Raw genomic sequence first — 20048 nt, forward strand, 5'->3', positions numbered from 1 at the left:
AAATTAGCCCCCATCATACTGTACGTATGAGCAGTGCATTATTCTGCTCTGCTCTGCGCTGATTAGGCCTCAGAGTATTGTGTCCAGTTCTGGGCACCGCATTTCAAGAAAGATGTGGAGAAACTGGAGAGGGCCCAGAGAAGAGCAACAAAAATGATTAGGGGTGCATCTACACGGTGGCATTACTTCAGAATAACGGCTGTTATTCTGAAATAACAAAGCGAGTCTACACAGCAATTCCATTACTTCAAAATAAATTTGAAATAACGGATGGCTTATTTCGACTTCTGCAAACCTCTTTCCACAAGGAGTAGCGTGTATTCTGAAATAGCTATTATGAGGAGGAGGGAGAAAAATTCTTCTCCTTGACCTCTGAGGATAGGCCAAGTAGCAATGGGCTTATATTGTAGCAAGGGAGATGTAGGTTGGACATTAGGAAACTTCCTACCTGTCAGTGTGGTAAAACACTGGAATAAATTGCCTAGGGAGGTTGTGTAATCCCCATCTCCGGAGATATTTAGGAGCTGGTTGGACAGACACCTGTCATGGATGATCTAGACGGTGCTTGGTCCTGCCGTGAGGGCAGAGGACTGGACTTAGTGACCTCTCAAGGTCTCTTCCATGTCTAGTGTGCTCTGATTCTATGAAATTCCGCTCTGTTACTCCTGTGTAAATCCACAGTCACTCCATTCATCTCAGGGACCTCCTGGGGCAGGTTCGGACCTCAGTGACCCTTGTGTGGTCAGGAGAGGCAACTCTGAAGTCACTAGAATTTCCACGTTTACACCAGTAGACCTTTGAGCCGGATCCAGCCCCTTGCTGCTAAGCATGGCTAGTTTTTCCCACCTGTCTGCGGCTTTTGTTGGCTGGGCTGGGAAGCCGCGCTGGAGTTTATTGTACCTGGCGCCTAGAAAGGATGGAAAACAAGTGGTACTTTAGCTGACTTACAGCCCCAGTGGGGCTGTGCCTTTTGCCACCCCTGTACGCTTTAGTCGCGCTGACTGTTCGTTGCTAATGACGAGCGGCCAGGGTCTCCAGTGGTCTGTTCTTCTTGCGACCTGCAGGTCTTCTACTGGACCCATCTGTCCTACATCTCCGTCTGGGCGCTGTTAGTCCTCCACGGTCCGAACTTCTGGAAGTGGTTTGTGGTCCCTGGATGTCTGTTCGTGGTGGAGAAGACGGTCGGCATTGCGGTGTCACGCATGGCCGGGCTCTACATTGTGGAAATCAACCTCCTGCCATCCAAGGTTTGTCCCTGGAGTGATCCAGGGATGCCCGTGGGCTGACCGCCACTGCAGGGCCTGGGACAAAGGGGGGGGGGGCTCAGTGCCCATGGAAGGGGCGGGGCCAAGGGCAGAAGGGGCGGGGCCAAGGGAGGTCAGCCCTTAGCACTGCCCAGGCCACAGCGCTGTCCCCCCCAGCTCTCAGAGCCGCATGGCACAGTACTACAGTGTTCCCATGGCAGTTTGAAGGGCCCCAGGCACTGGCTACTGCTGCAGTAGCAGCGGTGGCAGCTGGGAGCTCCAGGCCCCTGTGAATGGCCGGGCCCCGGGGCAATTATCCCCTTTGCCCCCTCCCCATGGGCGGGCCTGCCACTTCTGCAGATGCTGGGGTGGGACGTGAAATAAAGACTCAGGATTTAAGCTGAATGGAGTCTGTTCCTAGCTCTGTTGCTGACTTGCTGCACGACCTGGGGGAAGTTCGTTACCCTTCCGTGCCTCTCTTTTCTGTTCTCTAAAATGGGTATACAAATCCGCCCCCTGACTCACAGGAGAGCCTTTGGTGTTTGTACACGGGTTGGGGATTCTGGTGAAAAGCCCTGTGCAGAAAGAATCATTCCTACGTGGCACGAGGGAAAGGAAGGACAAGTGAGACACAAGAGGCATGAAAAAGACAGCCTCCGATAATCACCTCGTGTGTATCGTGGCAGCGTGTTGGAATGGCAGTCTGCTGTAAATGTGGGGGAATTAGAAATGGCAATGCTCAAATAAGGAGGCAGCGTGGCCTAGTAACTGAAGCACCAGATTGGGAAGGGAGACCTGTGTTCGAGTCCGGTGTCTGTTTGCCAGACCTTAGACATGGCTCTGTGCCTCAGCTTCCCCTTTGTAAAATGGGGATGAGAATGTGAGTGACCGCGAAGTGAGATCTGCGAAGAGCTAGGGGTGGTCGTTATTCGTTTATCTGGTGCAAGAGCGGGCGTTACCTTATATGGCCCGGGGATTAACTAAAGATCTGTCCCCCAGCCCTTCTCTTGGGTCACTGTCAAAAGCCCCACAAACGATCCCCCGTCACGCGACTGGCCAGCCAAGACGTTGCCGCGAGCTGAGAACGGAACCGTCGGCCAGAAAGTGTGTTACTCGCAGTCCTCCGTCAGCGTTCACGGGATCTTTTCAGCAAACAGTCGCACCAAGGCCAGAGCCCCGGCGCCCATTGCAAGGGGCCTCTCCGTAGCGGCGCCGATACGGGTCTCACCCGTGCCGTTGCAGGGCCCGGCTGTAATGCTGCATGCTGGGAAATAGGCCTGCAATCCTTTGCATGCTCCAAACGGCAGGCCCCAAATTGGAGGCTTGTGGAAGAGGCTTGAGCAACACCCAGTCTGCGGCCATTCCTGGTGCGCTGTGCTACCCTCGACATCTGGGGTCTCCAACCTTTTCAAGCACAAGGTCACTTTTTTGAAAGAACTGCAGTGCAGGATCGACTTCAAACCCAAATACCCTTGCGCTGCCTCCTTTGTGTCCCTTCTCCGAGGCACCGCTCTGCTCACGCCATCCCCCCTTCCTCCCTCCCCCGTCCTTCCTCCTTTTCATCAGGCAGGGGCAGAGGGTTGGGGTGCGATCTCTGGTCGTGAGCTAAGGGATCTGGAGTGTTCAGAGCAGCTCTGAGCTGAGCTCGGGGTAGAGGTTGGGATGCAGGACAGAGTTTATGATGGGCAGGGATACAGGCTCTATAAGGGAGTTAGAGTCTAGGGGGGCTCAGGGCTAGGGCAGAGGTTTGGGGTGCAGGAGGGGTTCATGACTGGGGCAGGGATTCAGAGCTGGCTCCAGGTGGACACTGCTTATCTCAGGTAGCTTCCGGGAGGTGGTGCAGTGGGGCTAAGGCAGGCTCATTCCTGCCCTGGTCCTGCACCACTCTCAAAAGCAGCCAGTAAACTCCCTCCATCCCAGCCCTGTTGTGCCTCCTCCGTTCTGTGGCGATAGAATACAGGATGAGAGAGGGGCCACCCGGACATCAGCATTTTCTCTTCCCTTCCCTGCGGAAGTCGGGGACAGCTCCAAGGCAAAGGGCAGGAGGTGCATAGCAGTGGGGGGACAGCCGAAGTGCCAGCATTGGAGAGCTTTTTGGCTGAACCGGTCAGGATCCCCTGCCAGAGGCTCCAAGATCGACCAGGAGATCCCGATCGACTGGCTGGTGACCCCTGGCCTACATCTTGGCTTTTCGTTTCAATCCAGGTGACTCATCTGGTGATCAAGAGGCCACCATTTTTCCACTACAAGCCTGGCGACTACATTTACCTGAACATCCCGGCCATTGCGAAGTACGAATGGCACCCGTTCACCATCAGCAGTGCGCCCGAGCAGCAAGGTACGGGGCTCCCCAGGGCACCAGGGCGGCGCCGCTTTGCTACTTCAGCTGAGCGGTGACTTAAAAGGCGGCTTAAATAAAATCGCAGCGAGTCCCTTTGTGGCGGTGCAGGGAGATTTTTGCAGCAAGCAGGTTTCATTTGATGCGACGGGCTCGATAGCCAAGAATGAAGCTCTCCCACCGTGGGCTGCCGAGATGTGGGGGGAGGGGGGCGGCGTTTGAAGCATCACGGGTGAAAGGAAGTTCTTTCTGGGGGCTGGGTCCCCTGTGCTGAGGGACTTGTATTCCACGTCCCCGTCCTCGCCCACCGGCGCGCGCCACACGTCTGGAAGCAGAAGCAGACGGGCATTGTGCGTGTCCGCAAGTCCGAACCGTTGGCAGCTGCCCTGGGCCTGCCGGAAGGGAACATTCATTGCCACCTGCCCTTCTGCCTCGTGTGGAATCCTGGGAAATGTCGTTTCTGTGAGCAAAACCTAGTCACGTCTTTCCCTGCACTTAGAGAAACACGCCATGCTCAGAAAGGGGCCAAATGGTCCAATCCCATGTATCCCCGGACACAGCGATCTGGGGAATGCAGCTGGTGTATTGGAAGTGGGTTAAACTCTAGACTGACCTCACTGAAATAGCCGGAGCATTTCTTTGTTTCGCCTCCAGCCCTTCTTACGCCCTCTGGTGTTTTTTAAACGTGGAATTCAGCTTTAATTTAAATGCTGGGCCAAAGTCTGTCCTCTACAAAATCCCTGGTAACTTCCTTGGGCTTTCTAAAAATTCCTCTAGATTTTCCCAGGGGTAGCCAAGACCAGAACTTGGCCAGGTTACTCATTCTGCATCTTGCCTGTACAAAATTGTAGTCCAGTTGCAGGATTCCCTTCATCAGAATGTTTACCCAGGGCTCTTTCTTATTCCAGTGTCATCTGCCTTCATTTCACAGATACCATCTGGCTGCATATCAGATCACTCGGGCAATGGACCAACCGACTCTATGAATATTTCAGACGGCCTGAACCACTCAGCCAGGAGCCTAAACCACTAACGAGAAATCTGCAAAAGCAGCGATTTCACCAATGGGCCCAGGTTTGTAATGCAAGGGGCTGTTTTTATGAATGACTCTCTATGGATTCAAATAGGAGTGTGTTTACTTTGCTTTTCCATGACACGTGAGTATCGTATTGCCTGCTACTGCCACTAGGCAGTTCTATTTAGTGGTGGTGACATGGGGAAAAGGAGCAGCCTGTATTTATCCTGACACATTGCCCTGTGTAGAGGCTGTTCATTTTTTCTTACCCTGCTGCTATAAGGAACCTAAGGCCATGTCTTCACTTAGCGGAAGATCAACATTGCCACGATCAATCTTCTGGAGTTCGATTTAGCGGGTCTAGTTAAGACCTGCTAAATCAAACTCACAGGGATCGCCACCCCCTACTGGCCAGTACTCCTGCTCCTGGGAGGAGTAAGGGAAGCCAATGGGAGCATCAGTTTCTCGCCACGGGGACAGCAGGGAAACTCAACCCCAGGTACATAATTGGCATTGCTGGAGTTGTGTATCTTTATTCAACCTTCCCCTTTAGTGTAGGTCTGGAAGGAAAGTCTGTAGCTCGTGAAATCATCAATGTCTGGGCTTCTCAGGCTGATATCAGACATAGAGAGAGTTCTGCTAGCTCATTAAAACACACCAGAGAGTTCAGTATCTGATGCTTCCCCTTGGACAGTCACTGCTAAGTGTCGGCTTGGCGTTGTGTGACTTCCTCGAGAGTTGTTCCTACTTCCCCTTTCTCAAACAGCCTGTGCGCTGTGGGGAGCGACCCGCTGGGCTTCTGGGCACAGATAAGAAGTGTGCAGTAGCGGGAGAAGGTTGTGAAGCATTTCAGGGCTGAGGTTGGAGTACCCCACACTGCTCTCTTACGAGCGAGGCTTACCGGTTACCCGGTTACCCATTTATATCCCTACAGCACAGCGGTACTGAAACCAACAGACCAGTCCATTGCCTTAAAGGCCTAATAATAATAATCCCTCACGCTTATACAGCGCTTCTCCATCAGCACTTAGCAAAGTGTATTCCCAAGGAAGGCAAGAACATTCTCCCCATTATACAGAAGGGGAAACCGAGGCACACAGGGGTGAAGTGACTTACCCAAAAGCATCCAGCAGGCCAGTGACAGAGCTGGGCCTAAAGCTCAGGACTCCAGCCTCCTGGTACAGGGCTCTAGCCATTTGGCTACACCCCTACTTCTAGAAAAAGTAAGAACATAGGCTAGTGCGAATCTGTGTTGCCCATTGACTAGAATGGAGCTACAGCTTAGGTTCTAGTCCCTTGTCTCATTGCTGTTTGATCCCCACGACGTCCTGCTGCCCACATGGCATCAGACTTGTGCATGTGAGAAAAGCAGGGAGACGTTGGCCCTGTTATCACGGCGGTGAGGAATGAGGCAAGAATGCCCAGTGATTTCATAGCTCAGCCACACGAGACCTTTTCTGCCTGGGGGCCTAAGGAGAGAAGCCCTGGGTTGGTCCAAGTTCCATCTGTCCCAGGTGTCCTGGCTCACAGCGGTTCCTTTTTGGCATTGATTTTAGGAACGTCTGTTCCCTTTGTCTGGCTTGGACGGGTCAGTAGCCACCAGTGAGGACGAAACGGTCGAACTGACATCTTACAAAGCCACCAGGGGTCCTGGCTGTGGACCTGCTGACATCCCCATCGCCGAAAGGAAGGAAGCGGAGAGCCCCCAAGCCAGAGAGGTAAGGGCCCTTGGTGACACCCCTTACCACCGAGTCTGCGCGTCCAGGGCTCTGCCCCAGCCCCATCTGGCTCTGGATGTTTTGAACGAGCCTTTTCAGGCTAGGGATAGAGGCATAAGAGGAGAGGACCTTGGGGCCTGCATTCAGGAATCAGGCTGGTCAAAAGCTTCCCACCCCACTTCCTGTCTGACAGAAAGTTGGGTTTTTGACGTCACAGATGTTCTGCTAAAAGCGTCTGTTTTGATGGACAATGTTTACTTGTCACCGGAAAGACCGAGCAGCCAGCAAATCTTTTTTTTTTTGGCCGTTTGCCGGGCAGCCAACAAACCGTTTTTTTTTTTTTTTTTTTTTTTTTTGGCTCACCCTCTCATGAGCGCCCCTTTGTGGCCGAGGGCATGTCCACAACTTCCCTGCCCAACTGGTTCCGGGAATGCCGGTGTCTCTGTTGGTTTTCTGATCAGTTGCTTGGAACCAGGCTTCTTCTTATCCCTCTTTTGTAGCTGTTGGCGGGGGTGAGAGGGGGGACTCAGGCCCGCCTACTCCTCCAGGTCCCAGCCCAGGGACCCTGTAAGTAGGAGTAACAGTAGTTCGGAATAGGAAGCCTAATCCGAACTACCTAGTTCGTGCCGCGTGTAGCAGCGGGCACAGAGTCCGAACTAGCAGGGATTTAAAAATGGCGGCGCCCAGCAAGATGCAAATGAAGCCCGGGAAATTCAAATCCCGGGCTTCATTTGCAACTTCGGTTGCCTACATTAACCACCCTAGTTCGAACTAGGGTGGTAGTGTAGACATACCCTTTCTCCCTGGGCCACTTCCCCAAGAAGCTGCTGCGTCCAGCCCTTTGTCTCAGGGCTTTGAGGCCAAGTCCTCAGCGCCCCCATCCCGGGTTCTGCAATTGCTGTTTTCTGTTATGGCCGGGCATCAGCCGCTGGACCCGGGTTTCAGCCAGGTCTGAAGTCCAGCTCCCACTCAGAGCTGTCTGAGGTGCTGCTGGTCCAGTCAATCCCTGGGTCTGCCGGGTCGAGCTCCCGTGAGGAACTGCCAGGCCCTGACCCGCAACTTCTTTTATATCAGTCTGCTGGGCCCTGATTGGCTGCAGCAGAAGCAGCCACTCTAGTCTGCTTGGAAGACCTATTTTCTGCTCTCTCCCTGGGGCGGGTGCAGCAAGACCTCCAGCAGGGGGCGTTGGGCTGAGTCCACCATGTCCCAGGCCCCCAAAACGAAAAATATTGATGCAGAAATTGCCTCGTGGAAGGTTATAATTGTGTGTCTCGCACCCCCATTCGCTGCTCTGGGCTGGTTTCCCCAGCCAGACTACATCTACCATGATGCACCCTGGTGGAGACTTGTCATGCATCTGATGGCTCAGCAAGAGGGGAAATCATGGTGCATCCTGGATGATGTAGTCCAAATGATAGAGAGTGGCAGGAAAGTCTCGAATCCTGCAACGCCCCCCGTTGAATGTTAAGCATTGGCCTGTTGCTGTTGGCATCAGTGTGACTATTTAAGTGCTTATCATTAAAGCATATACATAAATCGGATCAGGATTAAAACCCTAATCGTGAGGCTCCTTGATGGGTGAACACACACAATTCTCATTGACGTTCACCTTTGGTCCTTGCAGAGAAAATACACGCACAGGCCGAGGGTGCGGCTTGTGCTTTTTATCTGGGTTCACTATTGATTTGCATCATTTGGAAAGTGGCACGCAAGGAAAATGTCTCACGGTGGCTTAGTCATGATATTTTTATGGTGGATTTTAGAGACAATGCCTCTACAAAGCTGAACTGTGTAATAATGCAGTAGTCACTAGTGAGGCAGCTTAGACCAACAAGGAATAGAAATGAAGCCCTTTTAAAATCAGGAAAGGTTCACACACACAGTCTCTCTTTTGAAGGAACAAAAGATAAGTTAGATATAAATCATACTAATGTGAGGAAGTTTGAGAACCACGTCTCCTGGCTTTTATCATCTGATATGAAAAGCTCTCAGGATATTGATTCTGTCACAGCTGAAGGAGCAGTCATTACAGATAAAGAATTTATATGCACCATTTTTAATGAGTTTCTCTCCCTGTTGCTGGTGAACTATTACCTTTTCTCTCTGTCGGTAGCGATCCCCTCCCCAGCACTGTCAATCTGATCACAAATCTTGTAAATCTTGTATTCACTCCCATGTCCTACGAATGCATGATTCGTGGGAATTTGAATAATTGCATTTTTGAATCAACCTTTGATTCAATTACAACCTGGATAATTTACACAGACCTTTTGGGTGAGAAAATCTTCCCCCTTAACTAATGACCTTCCCATTTTGGGTACTGGTCATTTGTATTAACGGGGATGTACATGGAAAGACTTGTTTATTATGTTGCCCTTCTCTGTAGACTGGCCATGTGACCACCTCGCTTGAATGTGGCGCTTTCTGCGCTGGAAAGTTTTAAGACTAAAATAACACTGGGCTTTGCCTTATTCCTGGGGCAGTGGGTAGATTATGAAAGATTTAACCAGCACAAATGTCCCTGCCAATATGGAAGACCTGGAAAGTTTTCCAGCCTTACCAGGAAATCTAGCGGCGCGTCAGAGTCAGGGGGACATTAATACTCGTGATGGAACACCGTCTAGGAATGAGGCCAGCTGCTTGACTTTTGGTACCACGGGTTTCTCTGTGTAACAGGTCTCTGCCAAGCTGAGGGAGAATCACAGAGCTTGTAATATCAAGGTAAGAGTCTCCCTTGCATGGCTGGTCAGATCATCGGACTCGCAGCTGGCTCTGGGCAAACACACCCCAGTGCTGGTAGCAGGATCATAGAAAGTCTGAAGGGCCCATCATGCATATTGCAGGCCACAGGCCCTCTCCCCGCTGATATAGACCCCTGACCTCTGGCTGAGGTACCTGAAGTCCTCCGATAATGACTCCGAGAAGCCACCATTTATACTAGTTTAAACCTGCACGTGGTCTGTATCCAGTGCTGCAAAGGAAGGCAACCCCCCGCCCCGAGGGGAAATTCCTTCCCAACTCCAAATACCCTGATCGGTTAGACCAGTGTTTCTTAAACTTTTTAAGACTGAGGAACACCAAACAATAATTTTTTTCATGAGGAACACCAAGGATTTTTTCTTGAGAGAAAAAAAAAAAGGATCGGGAGGGTAGGGGGAGTTATTGAGAAAAAAAGAGTTGGGGGAAGTTATTGAGCAAAAAAAAAAAAAAAGGGTAGCCATTTTGAATTCTGTTGTTCTCCACGCCACACCTCCAGTGTGCCACGGAACACAGTTTAAGAAACACTGAGTAGCCCCTGAGCATGTGAGAGAGACCCGCCAGCCAGCCAGGGCAGTGAGACCCCTGTGGCGTGGTCCTTACATGTGCAAGCAGCATCACTCCAGGGCTAAAGTCAACCTCATCCCCTAAGGTCCCCTCCTTGTTCGCCTGCCGATGGGCCCCTCCATTCCCACTAACGCCGCAGTCACGAACCTTTTTGAGGTCAAGGGGCCTCTGACCCACAGAAAAATGAATCGGGAGCTGCACAAAAATAAGATGACCCTCCCCCCAAAAACCAAACCCCTCACTGACGTGGCCCCGACTGAGGAGGAGGACACTCCCCGCATGCCCCTCACGCACCAGAGCCTAGGGGAGCCCACGTTAGTAGATTCTGTGGGGAGAAAGCCTCCAGGCAGTGCTTTACTGCGCCAGCCAGAGGTGGGGGGAGGCGGAGGGGCAGTGCACGGAGCTGTTTCCTCCCCCACCAGATAGAGCCCGTGGATCAGATCTGGCTCTGGCTTGCCTGACTTCGGCCCTCGAGGCTCGGGGCTCCTCCCCCTAGTATTGGCGAGCCAGCTCTGGCACTGCAGCCTTCTGGGGGAAGCTGTGGGGAGAGGGGTCTGGAGCACCTTACGCTAAGGCACCGGAGCACCAAGGCCTTGACTTTTCAGGCGGCTTCGTGCCCCCAGCGAGGCCCGACTGCCAGATCAGTCTCAGCTCCCAGCGCGGCCCCAGATAAATGACCAGCGTTTTGAGGCCATGTTGAGGGCTCAGCCCTCGCCTCATAGGTCATAGAGTCATCAACTTTCAGCCCAGGCGGCGCCGCTCCCTGAAGGGGCTGGGTGGGGCGGTGCAAAGGCTGCAGGTGAGCCCCCAGGCTGTGGGTTCTGTCCCTCCGCCGGCGTGGGGCGGGGTTAGAGAAACCCGGCGAGAGCCGTCCCTGTGAGACTGAAGCAGACGTGTCTCGTGTGCCCCCAACTGCAGCCTCTCTTCTCCCTTAGTGTTATATTGACGGCCCCTATGGGACGCCGACGCGGCGGATCTTCGCCTCGGAACATGCCGTGCTGGTCGGCGCGGGCATCGGCATCACTCCCTTTGCCTCCATCTTGCAAAGCATCATGCACAGGTTGGCCATGTACCTCTCCAAGGCGTGGTGTGGTGGCACCCGGGTCCCGCGGTTCCTGGCAGAATGTTAACGCGCCTCAGAGGCTCACGGTGACCTTCCCACTGCCTCCTGTTTCTCCCGCTTAACGAGCCACTCCTGTCACCGGCATGGGGGAAAGCCCTTCCGTGGTCCTAGACTCCCCTTTTCCCTGATGGTGGCCCACCGGGCGTGGGGAGGGTAAGGGGAACCCAGTCCTGCCCACATACTCCAGGTTCTGGCCCAGGGCCCCGGGTAGCAGCCACTAGTGGGGCTCCCGGGGCGGCCCGTCCATATAGGCGAACTAGGCGGTAGCCTAGGGTGCCAAGTTAAATGGGGTGCCAAATGGTGGCGCAATATCATTGAGGAATTTGGAGGTGGGAGCGCCGATTGCCAAGCAGCCATCTCTGGTGGCCTAGGCAGGGAACAGGATCCCGCTCACCCACCTCCCGTGTACCTGCCCTCCGCTGCCTTTGGCCGGCCACAGGATGTAACATATAAGTTAACCCAGGGGAGTGGAATTCTTCTTCCCTTGCCCATTAAAAACCACACCGTGGCTTAAAGAGTCATGCTGCAGGTTATGTCCAAGGCCAGTTCTGTTCTGCCTGGGCCAGACCTCGCCGCCGTATTGTGGGGCTCAACAGCGAGTCCTGGTTCTCCCACTCGGCTGTTGGGTGACATTTTCAAAGTCACTTCTGCCACCGTGCCTCACTTGGCCCATCTGTAAAATGGGGACAATACTCCCGCGGTCATTGGGAAAGCGCTTTGAGCTCTGCAGGCAAGCAGTACGAGGTAAGAGTGAGGTGTTATTAGCTAAGGTGGTCACTGTTATTGAATGGATTTTAACCACCCAAGGGCCCTGCTAGGCTGGGGAACTGCTCTTATGTCCATTTCACAGATGGGAACTGAGGCCCAGCACGGATCAAGTGCTCACTTGAGATCAGACACACACTGTAGACGGACACCTGGACAGAAAGTGTACAAAGAAGCTGGAGAAGGCTGTTTTCTAGATCTGGTCAAGAAAAGGTTGACCCCTTGACAGGAATGGTTGTTATTTTGAATTTTGGGACAGTATGGCCTGGCTCTAGTGACTTTCTCCAGAGAGTTTCACTGCTGCGTGCCGGGGGGAGGTGCTCTGAAGCTGCCGGGGCTGTGTTTCATACCCCCTCCCCCCCGGGTTGTGTTCCATTCACCTAGGCATCGAATGAGAAAGCAGAAGGACCCCGGCGGCAGCCCCTCCTGGAGCGAGAGCCACAAGGACGAAGAAATGAAGCTTCGGAAGGTGAGCACTTGCTTCTGGCTGCTAGCAGCAAATATTTGCAGGAAGCCCTCTGAACTGCTGCATGCGCTGGGCTCCTGGGCAGAGCGACGAACCGGACCCGGGCCCAGTGGGGTGTGGGAGCTGCTGGCGTGACAGCCAACTTGTCACATGCACAGATAGCTACTCTGTGATAGCAAAACGATAGCGAAGGGCAGGGTAGGGCAATTGTTGACGGGGGCAATGCCAAGCTTTTGGTAAGTGGGCAAGGGCTGCACTTTTCTATGTAGGGGGGCAGGGTCTGGGACGGAGGCTGGGGGCAGAAGGGAGCTCAAGGTAGGGGCCTGGTTTGCAGGAGGTGGGGGATCTGAGAGGGAATTTGGGTGGCGGAGGTGGTGATCTGAGGCAAAGGGTTGAGGTGCAGGGGATATGGTCTGGGGGAAGGGTGTAGGAGGGGTTGTGGGGTCTGGGAGAGAGTTGTGACCTGGGCTGAGGGGCTGCAGAGGGTTTGGGTGGTGACCTGGGGCAGGGAGTTGGGGGGAGGGCAGGAATAGGGGGCACTAGAGGCAGGATCTGGACAGGAGGTGCTTACCTAGGCAACTCCAGGCCAGCAGCCCTTCAAGACCCTGAGGCAGGCTCCCTGCCTGCCACAGCCCCAGACTACTCAAAGCAGCTGGTTGCTCCCTGTGGCTGTCCGAGCAATGGGAGTGGGGAGGAGGCTTGATGTGCTGCTCCCACCCCAGCAAAATCTCTCCGCTTAGAGTGGAGAGATTTTTCTGGGAGATGGGGGAGCACGCAAAACCTCCCCCTCTTGCCGGTGCTCAGAGCAGAGAGCCACAGGGAGCAGCCAGCTGCTTAAAGCGGCGTGGGGCTGCTCTGTGCTTGTCTTAGAGCAAGTCTATGCTAGAAGCGCTGCATTGGCGGGGCTGTCTGGAGAAAATGCACTAGGCCAACAGGCGAGAACTGTCTTGTCCGTATAATAAACCCACCTCTGCGAGGGGCAGTACCTGTGTCATAGCAGTGCGCACTGGCACTTAGGACGTATAACTTGCATTGCTCAGAGGGTGGCTTATTCACACCCTGCGTGATGGAAGTGTGTACCGAAGTAGGTGGTGGTGCAGCCCTGGCTCAGGCTGAGACTCATTATACCCCATTTAGGTCAGGAGGGATAAATGTATCTTTGGAAGAGCTGCCATTGATGATAGAGGGATCCGTTGCTCCTGGGTTGTAACTGTAACAATAATGTGAAAGGGACAAACTCTCCAGCTGTTTTTAGGACTTTGGTTCTTTAAGGCACCTCTGCCAAGAGATCTCCAGGCCTTTGTCCTCCTCTCAGAGACACCCTTACCAAATAATAAATAAACTTAAAAAACAACCAGTGACAACGTGGGTTGTGTCCAGGAAAGCTCACGATCCTGTCTAAAATGCTTTTGTTAGTCTCTAAGGGTACGTCTAGACCACAGGCTTTTGTCGACAGAGGCTTTGTTGACAGACACTGTTGACAAAACTTCTGTCGACAAAGAGCGTCTAGATTACAGCCAGACTCCGCTTTGTTGACAGAGAGTCTAGACGCTCTCTTTTGAAAAAACACAGTGTGGATGCACTAGTGCCTTTTGTCACCAGAACTCTGTTGACAAAAGGAGTTATTCCTTGTAGAATGAGGTTTACCGTCGTCGACTAAACTGCCACGTTCTGTCGACTTACTGTCGACAGAACTCGGCAGTAGTGTAGACACAGGCATCGTTTTGTCGACAAAAGTCCACTTTTGGCGACAAAACCCTGTAGTCTAGACACACCCTAAGGGTACATCTACACAGCATCCTTGCATAGCTTATTTTGAGGTAATATCTAAACAGCTTATTTCAAAATTTGGCACTGTCTATACAGCATCACATTTCATAATAAAGCACTATTCTGAAACGTCCCTTCACCATCATGCAATGAGGTTTATAGGGAGGTTGGAATAGTGAGCCCGTTATATTTCGATATAATGGGTTTGCTCTTAAGACGTGGAATAGCTCTGCAGTGTAGACATAGCCTAAGGTACTACAGGATCACTTGTTTTTTTTGTTTTTTTTTTAAGTTTCAGAGGGATAGCCATGTTAGTCTGTGACTTTTAAAACAACATATACACAGTGTTATCAGCTTTCGTGGGCACATTCCACTTCTTCCAATGAGTGGAGCAAAAGACACAGAACCCCCCAGATTTAAAGCAGAGAAAGAGGGGAGAGGAGGAGGGAAAAAAACCCTGTCACTTATAGTGTCCGTGCTAAACGAGGCTAATAGAGTGCCCAGGCAGGTCCTCATTCTTGGATTTCAAAGTGGACATTCTTTTACAAAGTAATTGCAGAAACCAACTAGTGAGAGTGAGCCTGTGGAACTGGCCTTCGTATGTAAATCTGACGCCATCCCTCAGGAACTGAACAAAGACATGAACTGGATGGGCCATTCTATTCAACACCTAGATGATATCAAAAGCTACCGTAAAATCTCGAGTATAATGCACACTTTTTCCCATTTTTTTTAGCATCAAAGTCGGGGTACGCATTATCTATAATTGACAGGGGGTTTCCCCTTCCCCTCTCTCCTCTTTTTCTGCTTTAAATTTGGGGGTTTCTGTGCCTTTTGCTCCACTCATCTGAAGATGTGGGCTGTGCCCATGAAAGCTCATGCTACCATCTATATATTTTCCGTTAGTCTCTCCAGGACCACTCCTTGTTTTTTAAAGTTACAGATTATCACAGCTCACCCTCTGAGACGTTTAAATAGTAAATGTAAATCAGCAACGCTCCCCTGGAGCCCCCGGAGTGAAAATGCTGGACAGAAGCTGAGAACCAAGCTCCCAGACTTGCCTACGTAATGCTAAGGTGCAGGAGCACAAAGGCCCGGATTTTCAGACAGCTTCACACCCGCATCAAGGCCTGTATGCCACGTCTATAGCTCCCCTAGAGCTATATACACGGCACACGGACAGAGGCACTGACGTGAAACACAAAATACTCTTTCTGGAAGGGTGCAATGTAACACAACTTCATTTCCTAGACTCCAGAATCTTCACACACAGCTGAGAACCAAAGAGAGAGAGACCCAGCAGGCTGCTCCCCAAGGGGGAAAGGACAACTCCTCTCCCCTTGCTCTAGGCTGGATGGTTGCAGACACAGTGCTGCTCCCAGGTTGCATGGCTGCTCCCTGTGGCTCCTATTTGCCAGAAACCAGCCAGTGAGAGCTGAGGGAAGTGCTAGCACCTTCTTTCCCCGTGTCAGGCCCTTGTCTACAAGCAGGACCTGGAACACCCCTGAACATCAGTTTGCAATTGTAATGCCGTTTTGAATACACGCCCACCCCCAGCAACGGGTCCGCCCTCAGCCAGCGTGAGTTGGCATTGAGTGAGCTGAAGCGACGTTGATTTGCCCCGGCTGAGCTGGCCCAGTCGATCGGACTCCCAAGCCGCCTGTTAATCGTCCTGCTCCTTCACCAGATCTCCTGGTGAGGAACAGGCGTAAAGGCTCAGGTGGAGACAGAATTAGAACCTGGCTCCGTCCCAGGCCTGCCTGTCCCTGGTCTAGCGTGACCACAACTCCCAGACACTCAGGCTGGGTCAGTTTGCCAGTCCGCAAAGAGCCACGCTGGTGGCTCCAAAAGGAACCAACCCCACCAGTTTGGCGGATCTGTAATTTGCCGTGAAACTGGGGGGCTCAGTAGCCCCACAGCAAAGGTCCTGCTTTCAGGTCGACTTCATCTGGATCAACCGAGACCAGAAGTCCTTTGAGTGGTTCGTCAGCCTGCTGACTCAGCTGGAAATGGAGCAGGCCGACGAGGAGCCAGAGGGTGAGTGGAAGCCAGGCGGCTCTGCTAGTGCGAGGCTACGCCTTCCCTCCGTTCCAACGGGCGACTGACCTCGGCCTCCGCCTCTCACCTGGAGGAGTGCAGGCAGATCCGGTAACACGGTAGAAGGTTGGATTGTCCCTCTAGTGGTGCGATAGGCACGTGGCCCATCTGCAAATGCAGGTAAAGAGGCAGCGGGGGTTGGGGTAGGGTTGTGAGCTGCAGCTATTGGTTCCCAATCCTGGCTCTATCAAGGCTCACTGCAGATCCTTTGAAGGGGGCCCTCCTGGGACAGATTAACGTGTGGCCTAGGCACCTGGATCTGACTATCCACCCCCACACTCCTTCCCCAGCGTGGGCTGCCCTCTCCTGGGTGGCACCAAATGCTCCTGCTTTGCTATTCTGTGCTCCCAGCTGCTGCTGCTCTCGTGCCGCGTCCCCACCACGTGCTGACTGCACTTCCAGATGGGAAACATTGTCCTGCCTGTTTTCCCCGGGACAGGCGTTCTCCTAGCTGAGTTTTGACCGGTTTGGGGGGCCATGTGTTTTGAGCCGGCCTTGGTTAGTCGTTCGGTGCTAACACACTGACCTCTGCGTGCTCAGCTGGTTTTCTCTTTGGCTTTTCCCTTCTGTGGACAGACCGTTTTCTAGAGATGCACATGTACATGACGTCCGCGCTGAGTAAGAACGACATGAAGGCAATTGGCCTGCAGATGGCTTTAGATCTGCTGGCGAAAAAGGAACAGAGGGACTCTATCACAGGGCTCAGGACCAGAACCCAACCCGGCCGCCCTGACTGGAGCAAGGTAACGGTCCTTGAAACTCAATTAGCAAATGGGCTTTTGCACGCTTCACTCCTCCACAGCCACCTGCTGCCGGGGGATGCTGGAGTATCTCCAGAGTAGTCAGTGGAGGGTGTCTATTCACAACACTGTCAGTGCGGTCAAGCGAGCATGCCAAGCCTAACCCCTACCACCTCAATCAGGCAAGTTCCTGTCAGAGTCAACGGGAGCTCTGTTTAGGTACGGAACTCAAAACGTTGTACGGAACTCAAAACGCTGTACGGCACTCAAAACGCTGTACGGCACTCAAAACGCTGTACGGCACTCAAAACACTGTACAGAACTCAAAATGTTGTACGGCACTCAAAACGCTGTACTGAACTCAAAATGTTGTATGGCACTCAAAATGCCGTACTGAACGCAAAACACTGTACGAACTCAAAACGTACTGAACGCAAAACACTGTACGAACTCAAAACGTACTGAACGCAAAACACTGTATGACACTCAAAACGTTGTACGGCACTCAAAACGCTGTACAGAACACAAAACGTTGTACGGCACTCAAAACGCTATACAGAACTCAAAACGCTGTACGGCACTCAAAACGCTGTACAGAACACAAAACGTTGTACGGCACTCAAAACGCTATACAGAACTCAAAACGCTGTACGGCACTCAAAACGCTGTACTGAACTCAAAACGATGCCTGAGGAGGGAGGGTTCTTGGTGGCTCTTCGTGAAGTGGGAATTCTATAGGAGTCTTTGATGGTAGACTCAGGTTTCATGTCTGCTGTTTAAGACTCTGTTAGATTATCCATGCCCAGGAAACAATCCACCCTCCCTAGCAGCTGTTGATGGCCATCGATGAAAAGAACCTGATTGGCGCCCCCTGGCTTAGCTTTGTGGTGGAAGAGAGCTAGTGAACCAAGGACATGAGAACGGTGTTGACACGAGACATTAAAACAGACCCGTCCCTTGTTCTTTTCTTCCCTTCACGCCAGGTGTTCCGCAAGATGGCAGAGGAAAACAAAGGGAAAGTCCAAGTCTTCTTCTGTGGCTCTCCAGCGCTTGCGAAGGTCGTCAAGACGCACTGTGAACAGTTCAACTTCCGGTTTTTCAAAGAGCATTTTTAACAGGCTTCCTGCCCATCGCTGCCTTTGCCAGAGCTCGGCGAGCTGTCTGTAGAACCCTCTTCCTGCCGGGGATTTCAAGTGTCCGTCTTTGCTTCTGTGATTGCTGGCACGTGCGTCAGATTTACAAGGGAGCTTTCTTTGCTTTCCTCTCTGGCTGGATGTAGGGAAGTTTGCACAAAGCATGGCCTGAAAATGCTCCATGAATAAAGCAAGCTCGTGTTCAGCTGAACCTGGTGTGTGGCACCTCCAGCAGAGTCCCCGTGTGAGCAAATCTAGCCACGCTGGCGTCTCTCCTCTGCGTGGTGTGCTACTGGCTTAGGATGGCCTCCTCGTGAAGAATAAACCTCCCACTTCTAGGAATTTACTGCCCCTTGAAAGCTATGGGCAGATCTTCCCAAAGGCCCAGTGACAGGGGCTGCCCTAGTCGGGTAGCCCTCCTCAGGAAGTGGTCAGGCCAGATACTTCAGGGGAAGGTGCAGGAAACCTGCAGCGGAGCGCGTATGGAGTAACCTGCTTCTGGAGCGAGTTTCTTCCTGATCCCGGTCAGTCAGAACTTAGGCGATGCCCCGATCCTTTAGCACAGGGGTGGGAACTTCAGGCTTGCCTGGATCTGGCCACCAAACCTGCGAGACTGCTCCCCCAGGCTCCTGCGTGCACGGGGAAAGTAGGGAGGGTCGTTTCCCTTCTCCGTCAGGAGCGTCTCACTTTGCGTCTCTCTTGTGGGCAGCCCCCAACTGTGGATCAGCGGCCCCCCAACCCAAAAAAGAGCTTCCCCAGCCCTGAGTGAGCGTTTGTGTCCCTTCCCCACCAGTCCCTGGGTTAAATGGGTTGTTTTAGTTGACTCCAAGAGGCTGGCTCTGGGGAGTCACAACATTTACCAGAGGCAACCTAGTGCGAGGGACTCACCCGCCGACTTACCGCGGAGGCGGGGCGACCCGTGAGATACACACCCGAGTCCAAGGGCCCGCCTTTGGGGATTCTCAGTGCCAGGGGTTTGATTCAGTCTGGGAGCAAAACTGAAATCCTTATCCAGGTTTGGCTTCTGACAGAGCCCATCCAAGATCAGGGGAGTGTGTCCCCCGGGCGCTGGCCTCTCTCTAAATACGGGGAGTTGGCTGCTAAGAAACATGCCAAGAAAATAAACCTACTGGCCAGAGTCTCCGGGGTGGACGGGGTGGCCCCTGGAGGCCTGGTTTAGTCGACTGGCCTGGACACAAGACAGAAATATCCCAGGGAAAAGCTGCCTTATGCAACAGGAGGATCAGACATAGCAGGGCTCCATCCCACCCCCTAGATAAGGGCACCATTTACGGGGAGCTACCGGGGGACAGTTGCCCCTCCCACGTCGGAACTCCTGGATTTCACACTTGAGGTCTGCTCAAAGCGGCATGCCCTGACTCCAGACGCCAGCTCTTAAATGCAACAGCATGTCAGCTGCTTGCAGCTTAGCCTTTGGAGCAGGGAGTTTGTTATCGAAAGAGCCAGGCAGGGTGGTTAACAACAGCAAAAGGCTGGGCAGTCCAGTCCCTGAAGGATCCTTAGCGTGTCATGAAAACATTGCCGGGTACGCCACTTAAAAGATGGGGGTGGGGGGGAAGAGTATGAATGAGTGTTGTGCTGTATTTGGATTTGGACCTCTGCTGTTAAATGTGAACATGTTCTTGAGGAAAGGGTAAACTGGGATTAATCCACAGCTGACTGCAAAGAGCTACAACGGGATCTCACAAAGCTGGGTGATGGGGCAACACTAGGGCAGATGGAATTCAGTGTTAAGTGCAAAGTAATGGAAAAATACAATCCTAACTCGAGAGACAAAAACGATGGGATCTAAAATAGCTCCTAGCACTCAAGAAAGAGATCTGGGAACCATTAGTAACAGAGTAAGACTATCAGAGGGGTAGCCGTGTTAGTCTGAATCTGCAAAAGCGACGAGGAGTCCTGTGGCACCTTATAGACTAACTGAAGTGTAGGAGCATAAGCTTTCGTGGGCAAAGACCCACTTCGTCAGATGCATGTAGTGGAAATTTCCAGAGGCAGGAATAAATATGCAGGCCAGGATCAGGCTGGAGATGACCAGGTGGATCCAATCAAGGAGGATGAGGCCCACTTCTAGCAGCTGATCTGGAGGTGTGAATTCCAAGAGAATAGAAGCTGCTTTTGTAGTTAGCAAGCCATTCACAGTCTTTGTTTAATCCAGAGTTGATTGTGTCAAACTTAAAGATGAACTGTAGCTCAGCAGTTTCTCTTTGAAGTCTGGTCCTGAAGTTTTTTTGCTGCAGGATGGCTACTTTTAGATCTGCAATTGTGTGTCCAGGCAGATTGAAGTGTTCCCC

The 20048-nt window shown here is 52.5% G+C and overlaps 1 protein-coding gene across 1 annotated transcript in view; it reads left to right on the forward strand.

The window, feature by feature from the left end:
• NOX5 (NADPH oxidase 5) overlaps window positions 1-18331 on the forward strand; it is a 35795-nt gene extending 17464 nt beyond the window's left edge. The window contains exons 7-16 of the mRNA XM_075896841.2: window positions 1065-1247; window positions 3450-3582; window positions 4514-4656; window positions 6154-6315; window positions 8992-9036; window positions 10575-10699; window positions 11912-11996; window positions 15701-15800; window positions 16437-16603; window positions 17584-18331. Of these exons, the coding sequence (XP_075752956.2) occupies window positions 1065-1247; window positions 3450-3582; window positions 4514-4656; window positions 6154-6315; window positions 8992-9036; window positions 10575-10699; window positions 11912-11996; window positions 15701-15800; window positions 16437-16603; window positions 17584-17715 (1275 nt within the window). The 3' untranslated portion in view covers window positions 17716-18331. The remainder of the gene's footprint in view (window positions 1-1064; window positions 1248-3449; window positions 3583-4513; window positions 4657-6153; window positions 6316-8991; window positions 9037-10574; window positions 10700-11911; window positions 11997-15700; window positions 15801-16436; window positions 16604-17583) is intronic.
• Window positions 18332-20048: the final 1717 nt, after the last annotated feature.

This window comes from Pelodiscus sinensis, chromosome 14, assembly GCF_052426305.1.
Source record: "Pelodiscus sinensis isolate ZL-2025 chromosome 14, ASM5242630v1, whole genome shotgun sequence".
NCBI lineage: Eukaryota > Metazoa > Chordata > Testudines > Trionychidae > Pelodiscus > Pelodiscus sinensis.